This window comes from Rhinichthys klamathensis, unplaced genomic scaffold (assembly GCF_029890125.1).
Source record: "Rhinichthys klamathensis goyatoka isolate OS25496 unplaced genomic scaffold, OSU_Roscu_1.1 h1tg000269l_1, whole genome shotgun sequence".
In the NCBI taxonomy this organism is placed as follows: domain Eukaryota; kingdom Metazoa; phylum Chordata; class Actinopteri; order Cypriniformes; family Leuciscidae; genus Rhinichthys; species Rhinichthys klamathensis.
In genome coordinates, this window is record NW_026606789.1 from 713,287 (window position 1) to 726,857 (window position 13,571).

The 13,571-nt window shown below is 38.2% G+C and overlaps 1 protein-coding gene across 5 annotated transcripts in view; it reads right to left on the minus strand.

Moving 5' to 3' along the window:
• Positions 1-13,571, minus strand: part of fmnl3 (formin-like 3) — a 52,811-nt gene that overhangs the window by 15,578 nt on the left and 23,662 nt on the right. For 4 of the 5 annotated variants that reach the window (XM_056268015.1, XM_056268014.1, XM_056268013.1 and 1 more), the window contains exons 2-9: positions 11,332-11,415; positions 10,481-10,561; positions 9,394-9,470; positions 4,057-4,140; positions 3,579-3,713; positions 2,234-2,342; positions 1,917-1,993; positions 742-835 (exon numbers count right to left, since the gene is read on the minus strand). In XM_056268015.1, the coding sequence (XP_056123990.1) occupies positions 742-835; positions 1,917-1,993; positions 2,234-2,342; positions 3,579-3,713; positions 4,057-4,140; positions 9,394-9,470; positions 10,481-10,561; positions 11,332-11,415 (741 nt within the window). The remainder of the gene's footprint in view (positions 1-741; positions 836-1,916; positions 1,994-2,233; positions 2,343-3,578; positions 3,714-4,056; positions 4,141-9,393; positions 9,471-10,480; positions 10,562-11,331; positions 11,416-13,571) is intronic. The other variant, XM_056268016.1, reaches the window with a different exon arrangement.

Consider the following 13,571-nt stretch of genomic DNA (forward strand, 5'->3'; position numbering starts at 1 on the left):
TGAGTTTTCTATTTCTCAAAACAGCAGGGTATGAGGTTATGGGGTTCAGGGAAGATGAGATGGAGAATTCAAATCAGGAAAAAGTCAGACTTCTTTATAGACTTTATGGAAAAAGAGGGGGATCAAAAGGAGCAACGTTAGGCCTCATGTTTCACCATAGAAAAATGGAAACTTGCAGAATATGCTGCAATACTACGTAATATTTAAAATACTTCAATCAGCTTCTTGCTTAGGTCAATAATGCCCTGCTGAATTAAATGTGGAACGTTTAATTCATTAGTCTAAATTCAAAGTTAGTTCAACCACAGAATCTTTGAAGACTAGTTCTGCCAGTCTGCAGGCAGCATATTATTTCAGTCTCTCTCACAACATTGTTGTAACTGCTGTGTTGATTAGCTCTCCTACTTTCTCAGGATAGAGTTGGACAGTTACGGGGTAATTGGCCCATTTCCGGTATTTAAATGACTAGGCAAACAAAACTGAGAGGTTGAGTGAACGGTTGAGTCTGCAGGCAATTCACTCCCCCCAAAACACAGATCTTTATCAAAGATGTGGGTTTAATGAAACGACTGGCTTAAAATGTGGTGTTTTCCCACAAATGCATTTGGGAAGCAAAAAAGGTATTGCCAGCTAATTGGCTTTGTATGTGCACACACTAAACAAAACACATTGTTGTAACATTTAATACAGCATCTGTGGTTATCGTAATACACATGCAGGTGTATATATCCCAGGATCTACCTCTTTGAAGTTATCAAACGCTGAGAGGATGATTTCATGACCACCTCGCACCAAACATACAGCAGCCAGCAGCTCCAGGACCAGCGCCTTTGTTCTAAAAGCAGAACAAAAGCTTCTGTGAGCATTCAACTGGCCTAGAGTGGCAGAGCAGGACTTGCACAATAAGACGGGTAACATTACCAACTTGACAGATCATCACCCACCCACACCTGCTTAGATCTATCCTTCAGGGAGAACAGCAGCTTTGTGTCCATTGTTATACAATTTTCAAAATCAGAAATGTGATATCGCACTTTCATCTTGAGCCTCTCATAGGGGTCAGGTCTGATGTTGAGTATCAGTAATTGTAGGTGGGGTACATTTTTCAGAGATGTTTTGAAATGACACAATCCAAGAAAACCTTTACAGCTGTGATTGAGTGATAGATTAGTGCACTGATTCATTGAGCTCAAGGAATGATGCTGTTCAAGATGTAAGAAAGGCTGGGGTTTTTCCATGCTTCAGTCTGAAATGATCTAAGCTTTCACTACAAATGCAATTAGTCAGAATGACAGTAATCTGCTCTAAAGAGTTCATTCTTACCAAACAAATGCACAACTCTAATCTCCAATTTCACAGCCTTATGAAAACTAAAGGCCACTGAAAGTATTGCATTTAACAGGCTCCTCTGTTAGTTATCTACACTGTAAAAAATGTATCATCATTTTAAATTACAGGTAAAAGACTAAAAATGTTATGGTAAAAAAACCTGTCAATTGGTTTAAGGTATCCCATATTCTATACAACGAAAAAGTAGAATAAATCTAATGAAACATTTTATGTAATTTTACAGTGAAATACTCCTAAATATACAGATTCTGGAGGTGAAAAATATCAAGTCATCTTATAATTCACAGTGAAAACCTGACATATTAAGTGACTGTTCACACAGAATGCTTTTTTCCATTCCACTGCGCTGCTTTTCCGTTGTTTCTTATGTAAACACGGACGAGACTGACTTATGCGCTCTGACACTACTTTCTAAAAAAGAGGCACTCAAGTTAATAGTAAAACAATGTGTCTCTAGACCTTGCTTTTTTCCCCATTTCATTGCCCTGATACTCGTTTTTTTAAACATAAAAACATGTTCTGTGTAAATGTCCCTCAAAACTGTTAAACAATACCTTAATTCTTACCTGGAGTTCTTATTGTTCAAACTCAGGGCAATTTCGTTGACCGCATGCGCGTGAGACATGACAAGGTTGAAGCCATACTAGGGTGAGAAAGGAAAAAGCAATGTGGTTTGAGTATAAAAAAAAACATTTACCCCCATGCAATGGTTATTGAATAAAAATGTTGTGCTGGGTTTGTAAATTGGACAGACACTGATATGAAAAACAATCTGGATTAGTTCTTGTGTTTGATAAGGTTTCATACTACTTTAAGAAGCAGTTTCAGAATGGGCAGACATCCCTGAGGTTTTTGTGACCAATCAGGTCTGTGCATCCTGTACCTGATAGTTCATGATTGCTCTGAGGCACATGATGCACACGTGTACATCATCCTTTTGACTGACTAATCTGGAGTTCTTGATGGTTTTGCTGTTGGAAGTTGAGCCATAGCTGTAATAAAAGGACAAAGTTAGTAGTTCACAAGTGCAGTGTTTGATTTGACAGAACACACACAAACAATCAATCATACACGCCACATAAAGAAATACTTTCATTCGTGTGAGTTGTCTACCCTCAGGAAGTGTGGCTTTGGCTCAGTGGGCAAAATAATGCACGCATGTGACTCCTAGCTTCGGTGCAAAGCACTAATGTTCCTATCATGGCATGAGCACTCTTATAACCAGTGAAGTGAGACAGGAAGCTAACTGACAAGCCAATAACAATAGTTGACACTTTCCTCAAATAGGGTTGAATTACTCATGAAACAATGCAAAAAGAGGCTAAACATTTTTTATGTGAAAACTATAATATTTATTATAGTAATTATCCAGCATAAAATTAACCTAGGATGAGTAGATAGTTTAAAACACATTAAATTGTTGTATTAAAATCCTGTATTAAAATGGTTGTATTAAAAAAATCATATTTGATACATCAGGCCTTTATGGCTCAAAATTATATAGGATAGAATTTGGAGCTCATTCTTAAGGAGGGGGAGGGGGGGGGGGGGGGGGGGGGGACACCTCAGTTTTATTCAGAGGTCCAAACTGAGCAAAAATATGCAAATAGGGCCAGTTGCTGAAATTAATGACCAAAATGTAGAAATTCTGATAGCTTGTAATGTAAATCAATAAGATCTTTAAAACAGTATAGCAGACTACTCAAGATCCATATAAATATCAGTTATCACTCTATATCTCCTAATAAAAAAAATTCTTATGTTTACTTTATAGAAATCAGTAAATATTTCACAACAAAAACACATATACCATGACCTGGAGATGGAGTTTTTTTTAAATGATACTAAAAGTCCTTTTTACTTGCTAAAAAAGTATAAATTATTAATCACATGACAGAAGGCATGAAGTAGATTGAGTTTTGATCATGGTGATAATTTAGAGGCCTTAGAAATTTGCATTTCAAATATTTGGGTTGGCTTTATTTATATGGTTATTTTTTAGGACTTTGAGGCTCTTTTTTTACCCTGTTCTTGGAAAGTGCCAGTTCTTCAAATTTCTTTAAAAAAAATAAAAAAAAATAATAATAATAAAAAACTTAACAGTCTCCAAACTACATTAACTATTACCAGCAGCCTGAACCAAACCAATGCAAGTTATCACATAAGCGAACATACAGTCGTTTTAAAGCGAGGCAGAGCGTAGCAAGCACAAGCAGGCCAGTACATACCGGAGGACGGATTGCCGCGCAGAGCGCACCAGCGTATTGCAGCCATTCTGGTGCAGATCCTCAATGGACCTGCTCCAGGACTTAGCCTTGTCCAGCGAAAAGTCCTCGCCAATCTCCAGCCCTTCAAAATCCAACCTGAGCCGCATACACAGGGGACCGCACAGAGCGGGGGTAAGGGTGGGGAGGGTTAGCAACAGAGCTCAGTAACAGGGGGTCCAGGGTTTTGCAGAGAGCCGCACAGGACCATCCAAGCACAATATAGCAGGGCATAACAAAGCACAAAACAAAATGCAGCGCACCTACAACGAGGCCTCCAGCACCCTCATAATCACTAAACAACAGTGAATTCATCACAGTCCTTATCTACAGCGGAAGCCTGGCTTCTTGTTGGGATCTTTTAAATGTCCTAAAGATGGTGCATGGATTGGCGTGTTGTGAAGTTGACTGTGGTTGGTTGCTTTTAGGGTGTGTCACTTACATGACGGCACACTGGGCGAAGGAGAGATACTCCACCAGGATGTCCAGGCCTCTGTTCTCATCATTGAGGAACTCACGAACCCACCTGCCACATTAAAGAGACAGATGATGTTAACATCCTACTGAAATCAAACACTCTATATACACTACCATTCAAAAGTTTGGGGTTAGTAAGAAATATTTACTAAAATTCAGCAAGGATCTAATACAATCGATCAAAAGTGACAGTAAAGACATAGAATATTACAAAAGATTTCGATTTCAAATAAATGCTGTTCTTTTGAACTTTCTATTTGTCAAACAATCCTGAAAAAATGTCTCACTCTTTCCACAAAAATATTAAGCAGCACAATCATTTCCAATATTGATAATAAGAAGAAATGTTTCTTGTGTATCTTTTTTACAGACCCCAAACTTCACCAAACAGATCAGATTAACAAAGACTAAAATGTTTAAATATGAAAGACAGAGACAAAGATTTTAAAAAGGAGTGAAGAAATAAAACAGTTATTTTTCTAGACTGTCAACATGACATCAAACTTAAACCTCAGACTGACAAGTGAACATGGATTTATTGTTAATGATTCATCACTGGTGGATAACATCAAGCCCCTTTTTATTGTTAAATATCCTATTGCATTAATACACCATATTATAGAAGTAGCAAATGTTGTTTCATGTTGACTTTAAAATCAAGCTCAGAGTTGACTGGTTTGGCAAGACTAATATGGAAAGTCCAGAATAGAGGCTAGTTTTAGATTTCCTTCATTTAGCTCCAGATTTCTGGGGGGAAACTTAAAGCAAAAGGAATTCCCACCATGCAGAGCAAAGGAACGTGGAGATCATAGCTTGAGAGAGGAGGTTAAATCTCTGACAGTGGGAGTGTTTAGACTGCCTCCCCTTTTCTGCTAGTCTCTCATTTTCATTCTTATTTTACCTCTCAAACACAAGCTGTAATGATTAGTTGAAATCTATCGCTATTGTTAAATGGCCATGGACGCATCAGAAAAAAGCTACAAGACTCCCAAAAGAGCACAGGAAAGACAGACAAAAAAAGTGCGACTGAGCAAGAAACAGACTTTTCAGATTGAAAAGGTGGTGGGGGCTCACTCGATCATCAGCTTCCTGTCTACCACCTCCCCCTCCCCGCTCCCCGCTCCCCTTTAGACTCTTTTCCTGTCCGGCCAGATGCTATTTCAGATTGTCTTGGCAAAGCAAGGAGTAGCACATCGGAAAGAGGCCAGGGATCGGACACATGCAATAAACAGTCCTCTGTTCCATTTCATCCAGCCCCAAAAAGTCAGCGAAAATGGCCTGCCTGTTCTTTTCCTTTTGTTCTTAATGAGAAACACATTACCCCTAGCTCTTAATAATGCAGGAGAGGAGTGTATTGGTTATTTATGGCTCACACAGAAGACAAAGGAAGTAATTCAGAATCATATTTTACCAGTGTCTTCTGAGATTTTGCTCACATTCTATGTGCCTGTGTATGAGTGTTCAGGAAGATACTTTGAAACAGTAGTTTGAACAGCTACTCAATGCAAGTAATTCAAATTACCGCCTTTTAAACTTTTTAAGAAGTAGTTAGCTGTCACAAGATTGAGGAGGAGAGTCCAAAAAGGGTCCTTTAATGACAATAACCTCAGGTAACCAATGAAGATTAAGGCAAAAGTAACCGTGTCTACATGCATACATGAACAACAACCGACCACTGAAGGGTGAAACGGAGACACTTAAATACAAAGTGATAGTGAGATGATAATGAACAGGTGTGATGATTAGATGAGTGTCCATGACAACTGATGACTGGTGGGAAACCAAGACAAAAAAACACATGTGATTGAAGATAAACTAAAAGTCCATGAAAGAACAGAGATAACTGAGCGTTCGTGACATTACGCCCCCTCCTGGAAGGCACAACCTCGCGCCATAACAATAACAAACAGATGAGGGAGGCAGTGAGGATGGGGGCTTAGGAGGTGGGCAAGGGGCCGGCGAAGGGATAGTGACAGGAGATGGCAATGGAGGAATAGTGACGTGAGGATGATGATGATAGGCCGATGCAGCCGAACTGAGCGATATCGCTGGCACTGGAGACCCAGGTGATGCCGCCGCCACGATGATCATCTGAGGCGGAGCTGGTGTGACGGAGGACAGAGGCGAAGCTGAAGGGAAGGAGGAACCCGCTGTAGCCGTAGAGGTGGAGGAACAGGTGACAGCCCGCAAGTGACGAGTGACCAAGGGGAGCCGGTGGAACTAGGGAACCCGGTGGATCCGCAAGGTCAAGGGTCTCTGTTGGAGCTGAAGGTGGGAGGAGCCAAGGCGGAGCTGTCAGATCGACGGGCCGAGATGGAGCGAAGTGATCAGATGCTGGAGGCAGAGCCGCAGGATCCTCTTGCTCAGGCACTGCTGGTGGTTGAACGACCTGAGGCTCGATGTCACAGCAAGGCTTCCCTAGAGACGGCGAAGGGCTACAAACATCTAGCAGAGGCGGGGCTGTAGGACTGGCTGATCTCTGCAGTGATGGCGGCAGATGGAAATCGTTCTCAATTTAGTGAATTTCGATGTAGTGCTTTCTTAAAACAGTGATGAAGGACAGACAGAATTCAGACTACAGGTCTCAGTGCTGTCTTAAAACAGCGATGATGAAGTACCGGGTGGGTGTTGATACGCCTGCATTGAAGACCATCAGCCAGTCCTCAGTTTCCACCAGCATTCCCTCTAGTGTCGTGGGGTCACACCCCTGGTCAGACTCACAGCGGGGTTCAGCTCTTTCCTTTTCATCTCGGGCTCTGGCTCACGCGTCGCAGCAGGCGGTAACTCTCTGTCTGTGGGGGATTCCGATTTCTCCGCAGTCGAAGGTGGTGAAACGGGTTCTGGGTCTGGCTGTGTTCTGGACCGGGGATAGGGTCTCTCCAGGTCTACAGGGTAATGATAATTAGCCCCGATCCAGAAAAAATACAGGGTATTGCCAACGCATTCTCATCCTTTGGCGTCATATAGGTGACGCCATATGACATTTCGTCGAAATCTTACGCACATGGCATCCTTTAGCGTCAATATAACACGTTATGGGTAGGTTTAGGTCTGGGGTAGGGTTACGGTTATGACGGCTTGGGATCTGCGTCTCAAATTCACGCTAAACGATGCGTTGGATTTAGACGAGCGTCACCTGTATGACGCCTTGGGTTCTGTGTCTCATATTGATGCTAAAGGATGCCATGTGGGTAAGATTTCAACGAAATGTACAAAGCGTCACATGTATGACGCCAAAGGATGAGAACGGGCTGGTATTGCTGGTGACGGCAAGACGATAATCCATATTAGGTTGGTTGTTCTGTCACAAGATGAAGGAGAGTCCAAAAAGGGTTCAATAAACAAAAATTATCCTTTAATGACAACAACCTCAGGTAATCCACGAAGGCAAAGTAACAGCGTGTCTAAACACAAACAACAACTGACCAATGAAGGATGAAACAGAACAACTTAAATACACAGTGATAATGAGATGATAACGAACAGGTGTGATGATTAGATGAGTGTCCATGACAACTGTTGACTGGCGGGAAACTAAGACAAAAGGCTTGTTCGGCTTGAACCGGCGCTACACAGACCGATTGGTTTATGACATCGAAGTACCGCAAGAGCGAATCAAAAGCATACGGGGCCGTCTGTTCTCTGTTCGCTCTCAAGGTACATTGATGTCATTCACCGATCGGTCTGTGCAGCGCTGGTTCAAGTCAAACAAGCCTAAAGAAACACATGTGATTGAAGATAACAAACTAAAAGTCCATGAAAAAGAATCAAACATCAAAGATAACTGAGTGTTCGAGATATTAGCTGAACTACGGACAACTAACAAAAAATTAGCTAGAAACTGAAGAACAATATCTTCTTAAATATTTAAATATAAGATGATATAATTTATTCTTTAAATGTATCATTTAAAATATAAAATTGCTGTTATAAAATGTTAAAATATTAATAAAACAAAATGATAATACAAAAAAAATCATAAATGATATAAAATATTTAATAAATAATATACATTTAAATAATATTATTTTAGTGTAAATTAGCATTGAATTGATAAACTTCTCTCTTAAAATAAACAGACTAAGTTCACACTAAATACAATAAACAAAAACTAGAATGCAACCTAATTTATATAAATGAGTTCAAAACAGCACCAAACAGCAGCATGTAACTGAATATTTTGCCACAAAAAATATCTAAAATTATTTGCTACTATGTGGAGACCGATGAAGCATTATTTTTGAATTGTTCATTTGCACGGTCCAAACAAATGAATACAATTTTTCCAGTGCTTTTTGAGTGTGAGTGTGTTTGATTATTGACTTAATTCTCTCAACTGCCTATTATAATGCACAAAACAATGTGACATTTTGTAATATGTCACTGTAGCATTTTGTAATATGTAAAACAGCTGGACTATTAAAATATGCAGTAAAGTTAGTAAGGGCACTACTGCTAGTTAGTTACTTCCCATCGCTTATGTGTATGGGTTCATACAGTTGGTACGGATGTAACAAAGCATGCGGTTGTGTGTGAATGGCGTCACAGTTTCACAACACATTGCTTTTTGTATGTATAAGTGTGTGTGTGTCCTTGAAAGCGGAATGTAAACAGTGAAAAGATGTTCCCAGTTGTCAATGTTTCATTGTACCTCATTGTGTTGCAGATTTGTGTCAGTGTTTTGTCTGCGTTCATCAATGTGAGTTATAAAGCTTTGTGTGTGTGTGTGTGTGTGTGTGTGTGTGTGTGTGTGTGTGTGTGTGTGTGTGTGTGTGTGTGTGTGTGTGTGTGTGTGTGTGTGTGTGTGTGCGTGTACGTGTCCTTTCATACATTGTTGGATGCTCCAGGCTTCCTGGCTCTCCGGCATACACTACTCAGCTTCCTGCTTGCTAAAGCTGCTAAGGGGGTTGTGTGTGCGGGACGAGATGAATAAAAACCATCTGGACGCTGCCGAGGTCTACAGACAGTGCTATAAGCACAGGGAAGCTGGCAGAACAGCCCAACAGCAGGGATTTGTGCACGGGCAAACACTACCTCTAGCTTTCTACAACAGGAAGAACAAAGAAAGAGTGATTCTTTAGAGGGGGAAAGCCAAACAATACCACAGCTTCCCACCCATACCACTAGCAGTGCTATTGTTCCCTGCACTGTATACAGGAGCCTCATAACCTCAATGCATTGGTTACTGGAGGATCATGGGATGTTACTCCGGGTGATTGCTGGGAAGGGTATTTGTAGAGATCAGCACAAGACGAAGAGATGTAAAAGAAGGATTAAATGAGAGGAGACAGGAATTAGTCACCCTATGTGATTGGTTCTCAGTGATATCTCCAGCTCTCGAAGGACTTTGGTGGATTCCTGAACCCTCCTGCGGAATTTCTGCACACAGAGAAACTGATGATTATCAGCATGTTTGGAGAAAACTCTGCAACTTCCCCAGAATAAAGTTTTTTTAAAACATTTCAAAAAACACTAAATAGTGCCAGGTAAAACAACATTTATGGTTAACCTTTTAGCGAATAAAATATGTCAACACTAATGTTCTGCATATACGCTGCCATTCAAAAGTTTAAAGTTATTGGTTTATGGTTTATGGTCTAAAATACAGTTAAAAAAACATTAATATTGTGAAATATTATTACAGTTTAAAATAAATTATTTCTATTTTATATATTTTGAAATGTAATTTATTCTTGTGATGGCAAAGCTGAATTTTCAGCATCATTACTCCAGTCTTCAGTGTCACATGAAGCTTCAAAAATCATTCTAATATGTTGATTTGCTTTGAATTAGAAACATTTATTATTATCAATGTTGAAAACTGTTTATCTGCTCAATATTTTTGTAGAAACTGTGATACATTTGTTAAGGATTTTTCTTTTTTGATGAATAGAGAGTTCAAAAGATGAGCATTAATTTGCATTTATGTATTAAACAGAAATCTTTTGCAATGTTACAAATGTCTTTGCTGAATTAAATAAAATCTTACTGACCCCAAAATTTTAAACAATTTCTATATTGTATATAAATGTATATAAAAATCTTTACATATGTATTTTCTTTCCCATTTTCCTCCCTGTCTTTAGAATTAAAGGGGCTATTTTTCTCTGCTGTTGATTTTAGTCTTCTATGTAAAGAATTCATCTGTCTTCAGTAAGTTGTGGAAGTTCAGAACAAGCCAAGTTCAGTTTTAATAGATAGTCTTTTTGTACAGGGAAGAAAATTTTAAGTTTTAAAGTTACAATATGTTTTAAAAGAACATTCACTAAAAGAGATGAAGGGAAATTTGATTTCTCACAACACAACCGCTTTAACTGCTGTAAATAATGTTCACATGAAACCAGCTGAGAAACAGACATTGGTTATATTTTCTAGAGGATGATGCTGACCTTGCGTGTGACTCTTGGGTCTAAATATCCACGTAGTTTCTGGATGTATGTATGTGGAGGATTCTTCACTTGGAAACGCTCCTAACAACCAGAAGAGGGGGAGAAAGTTATACACAGATTATTAAACATCTACGATAAAATATGAATGTTCTGTTTTATCTAACACATGCACATATTCTTAACATTCCATATTGTTTGTTTAAAAAACATTATTCTTTTTTTTTACTGTAACTATGAACTCCCTTTTTCAGCAACATAGATTTGTCAAGATGCATGACTAGACATTTATAAATAGTAGTTTTACAAGACATTGAAGTCATCCTTTTTTCTACATGATCCTGTATTTAACAAGATGTGCAATTTTACCTAATGGTACAGTTTCTCTAAAAAAAGACTGTACAGGCTGCTCTTTTCCATGCAATTACAATGAATGGGGACCAAAATCACCATAAAATGTTCATAAAAATAATCCATATGACTAATGGAAAACTTCAGTCCCCGTTCATTTTAACTGCATGGAAAAGAAGTTTCAAAGAAGAATATGGGTTTAAAACAATATGAGGGTGAGTAAATTATGACAGCACTTTCATTTTTGGGTGTACTGTTCCTTTAAATGATATCCTGTTGTTCAGAATCCTGTAATCTACCTTTTCTTTTGTGTAAGAAATAATTAAAATCTTATATAACTTTCTAAGTGTCTATAAAATGTCAAGCAACTTGTTCTCTTAACTTGTTAATAATAATTTTAAAGGTCATGTCGACGACACCATTGTTGGAGGAGGCATGTTCTTCTGGACTGCATTACAGAAGCAAGGGTGTGGCATAAAAGTGGGTCACTGTGGAGGCTGTACCTGGTCACATATGAGGTCCCACTTCTTCTCATTATCGTACTGCCGGAGGAGACGTGCTTTATCTGGCGGCAGGTTCATAGAGTTCTGAAAAACAGAGAGCGCTTTTGCATCAGAACACACAGGAAGTCATGTATTCCTCCGTGTACCCATGGCAACGACCTTGCAGAGACGTCTCTGTGCTCGTTTTCTTTGGGTCACAGTGGTTTCTAGCTAGACACGAGAAACCCTGCAATCTCTGATCTCACGTCCTGTGCTGACTTCTTATATCCTGTTTAAAATCATATTTATCTTCAGAGTCAGACATCAAGAAAATCTTTGTACCAAGTTCTCCATCTCAAACTATATGAAGGAAATTATGAGCAGTGCTTGCCTTTGCAAAACTCACTGCCACAATTGTGGGTGATTGCCAGGCTGTTGCTATGCAGTTGCTATAGTGTTCTGAGTAGTTTGTAGTGTGTTGTTATGTGTTTACTAAGGGGTTGTTAGAAAGTTACACAACAAACTGCATTACATGAAGTAGCATTCATGTCCATAGCACAAACACAAGTGCAGGATTAATTACGTGCCAAAGTTTTTTTCGGAATTAAGCAATTACGTAAAAGTAGATTTTTGTGCGTCGCTGTGTTACTGTGTATCAGAGCACACAATGTGCTGCAAGAGCTGATATTATGAACATAAGTATAAACTTATTTTACAGCGGAGCAACAGCTAAATAGAACCTTGCTTGCAAGTTTATTAAAGTCAAAGACTTTATATACAGAAAGACGGTTCACTCCTATTACTTACGAATGGGAAAAAGTGCATAAATTTTGTTTCTAAACGCTCGAATCATGGCAAAAAAACCCAAGCCTGAAAACTGCTGTTTTTTTTTTGTCATGATTAGAGCATTTAGAACCAAAATTTATGAGACAGTTGTTGTCATATTTCATTGGTGATTTCAAATTTGAAATTCAATTGTAAGCTTGGTGAACAGTTTTGGAGAATTGGATGGTTTATTAACTACAGACAAAAGCAAGCACTGGCGTCTGCGTTTATGTAATCAAAAAGGGTCGGTAACATTTTTTAATGCTTTGTGGAAAAATGCTCACATGGTTGCATTTATTTGATTAAAAAAAACAGTAAAACCATATTATTAACAAATAATGTTGTGAAATATTATTAAAATTTTAAATGATGTTTTATATATTAAATTTTTTTCCTGTAATGGCAAAGTTTTCACCAGCCATTGCTCCAGTGTTTAGTGTCACATGATCCTTCAGAAATCACTCTGATTTGGTCCTCAAGAAACGCTGAAAAGAGTTGTGCTGCTTAATATTTCTTACGAAAACTGACATTTTTGATTAATAGAAAGTTTAAAGGAACAGCATTTATTTGAAATTAAAATCTTTTGTAACATTATACATGTCTTTACTGTCACTTTTGATCAATTTAATGCATCCTTCCTTAATAAAAGTATTAATTTCTTTAAATAAAAAAATCTTACTGACTCCAAACTTTTAAACAGTAGACTAAGTGTTAGATATACTGTATGTTCTCATAATTCTCATAAATCCGTGTGATTACAATAATAATGCTATTGTTCTACTGATATACACTACCGTTCAAAAGTTTGGGGTCAGTGAGAATTTTATTTTTATTTTTTGGAGGAAAGAAATCAATACTTTTATTTATCAAGGAATAATTAATTTGATCGAAAGTGACAGTAAAGACATTTATAATGTTACAAAAGTCTTTTGAACTTCCTATTCATCAAAGAATCCTAAAAAAAAAAAAAACTGTACAACTGACAGACCAACAACTGTTTCAACATTGATAATAATAATAAATGTTTCTTGAGCATCAAATCCTCATATTATACTGATTTATGAAGGATCATTTGACACTGAAGACACTGACACTGGTGATGCTGAAAATTCAGCTTTGATCACAGAAATAAATTACACTTTACTATATATTCACACAGAAAACAGCTGATTTACACTGGAATAATATTTAATTTTGTTGTATTTTTTAATCAAATAAGCGCAGCCATGGTTAACAGAAGAGAATTCTTTTAAAAGTATTTAAAATACCGACCCCAAACTTTTTAACGGTAGTGTATAAATTATTGTACTGCATGCCACTTCTTAGCAGGACATTGCACATAGGCCTACTACTCTCTTATTTCAGGTCACGTTTGCACTACAAACAGATCAGTAAGTGATTTGTCTTCTAAATGTCTTTAATGGTGGAACACACGC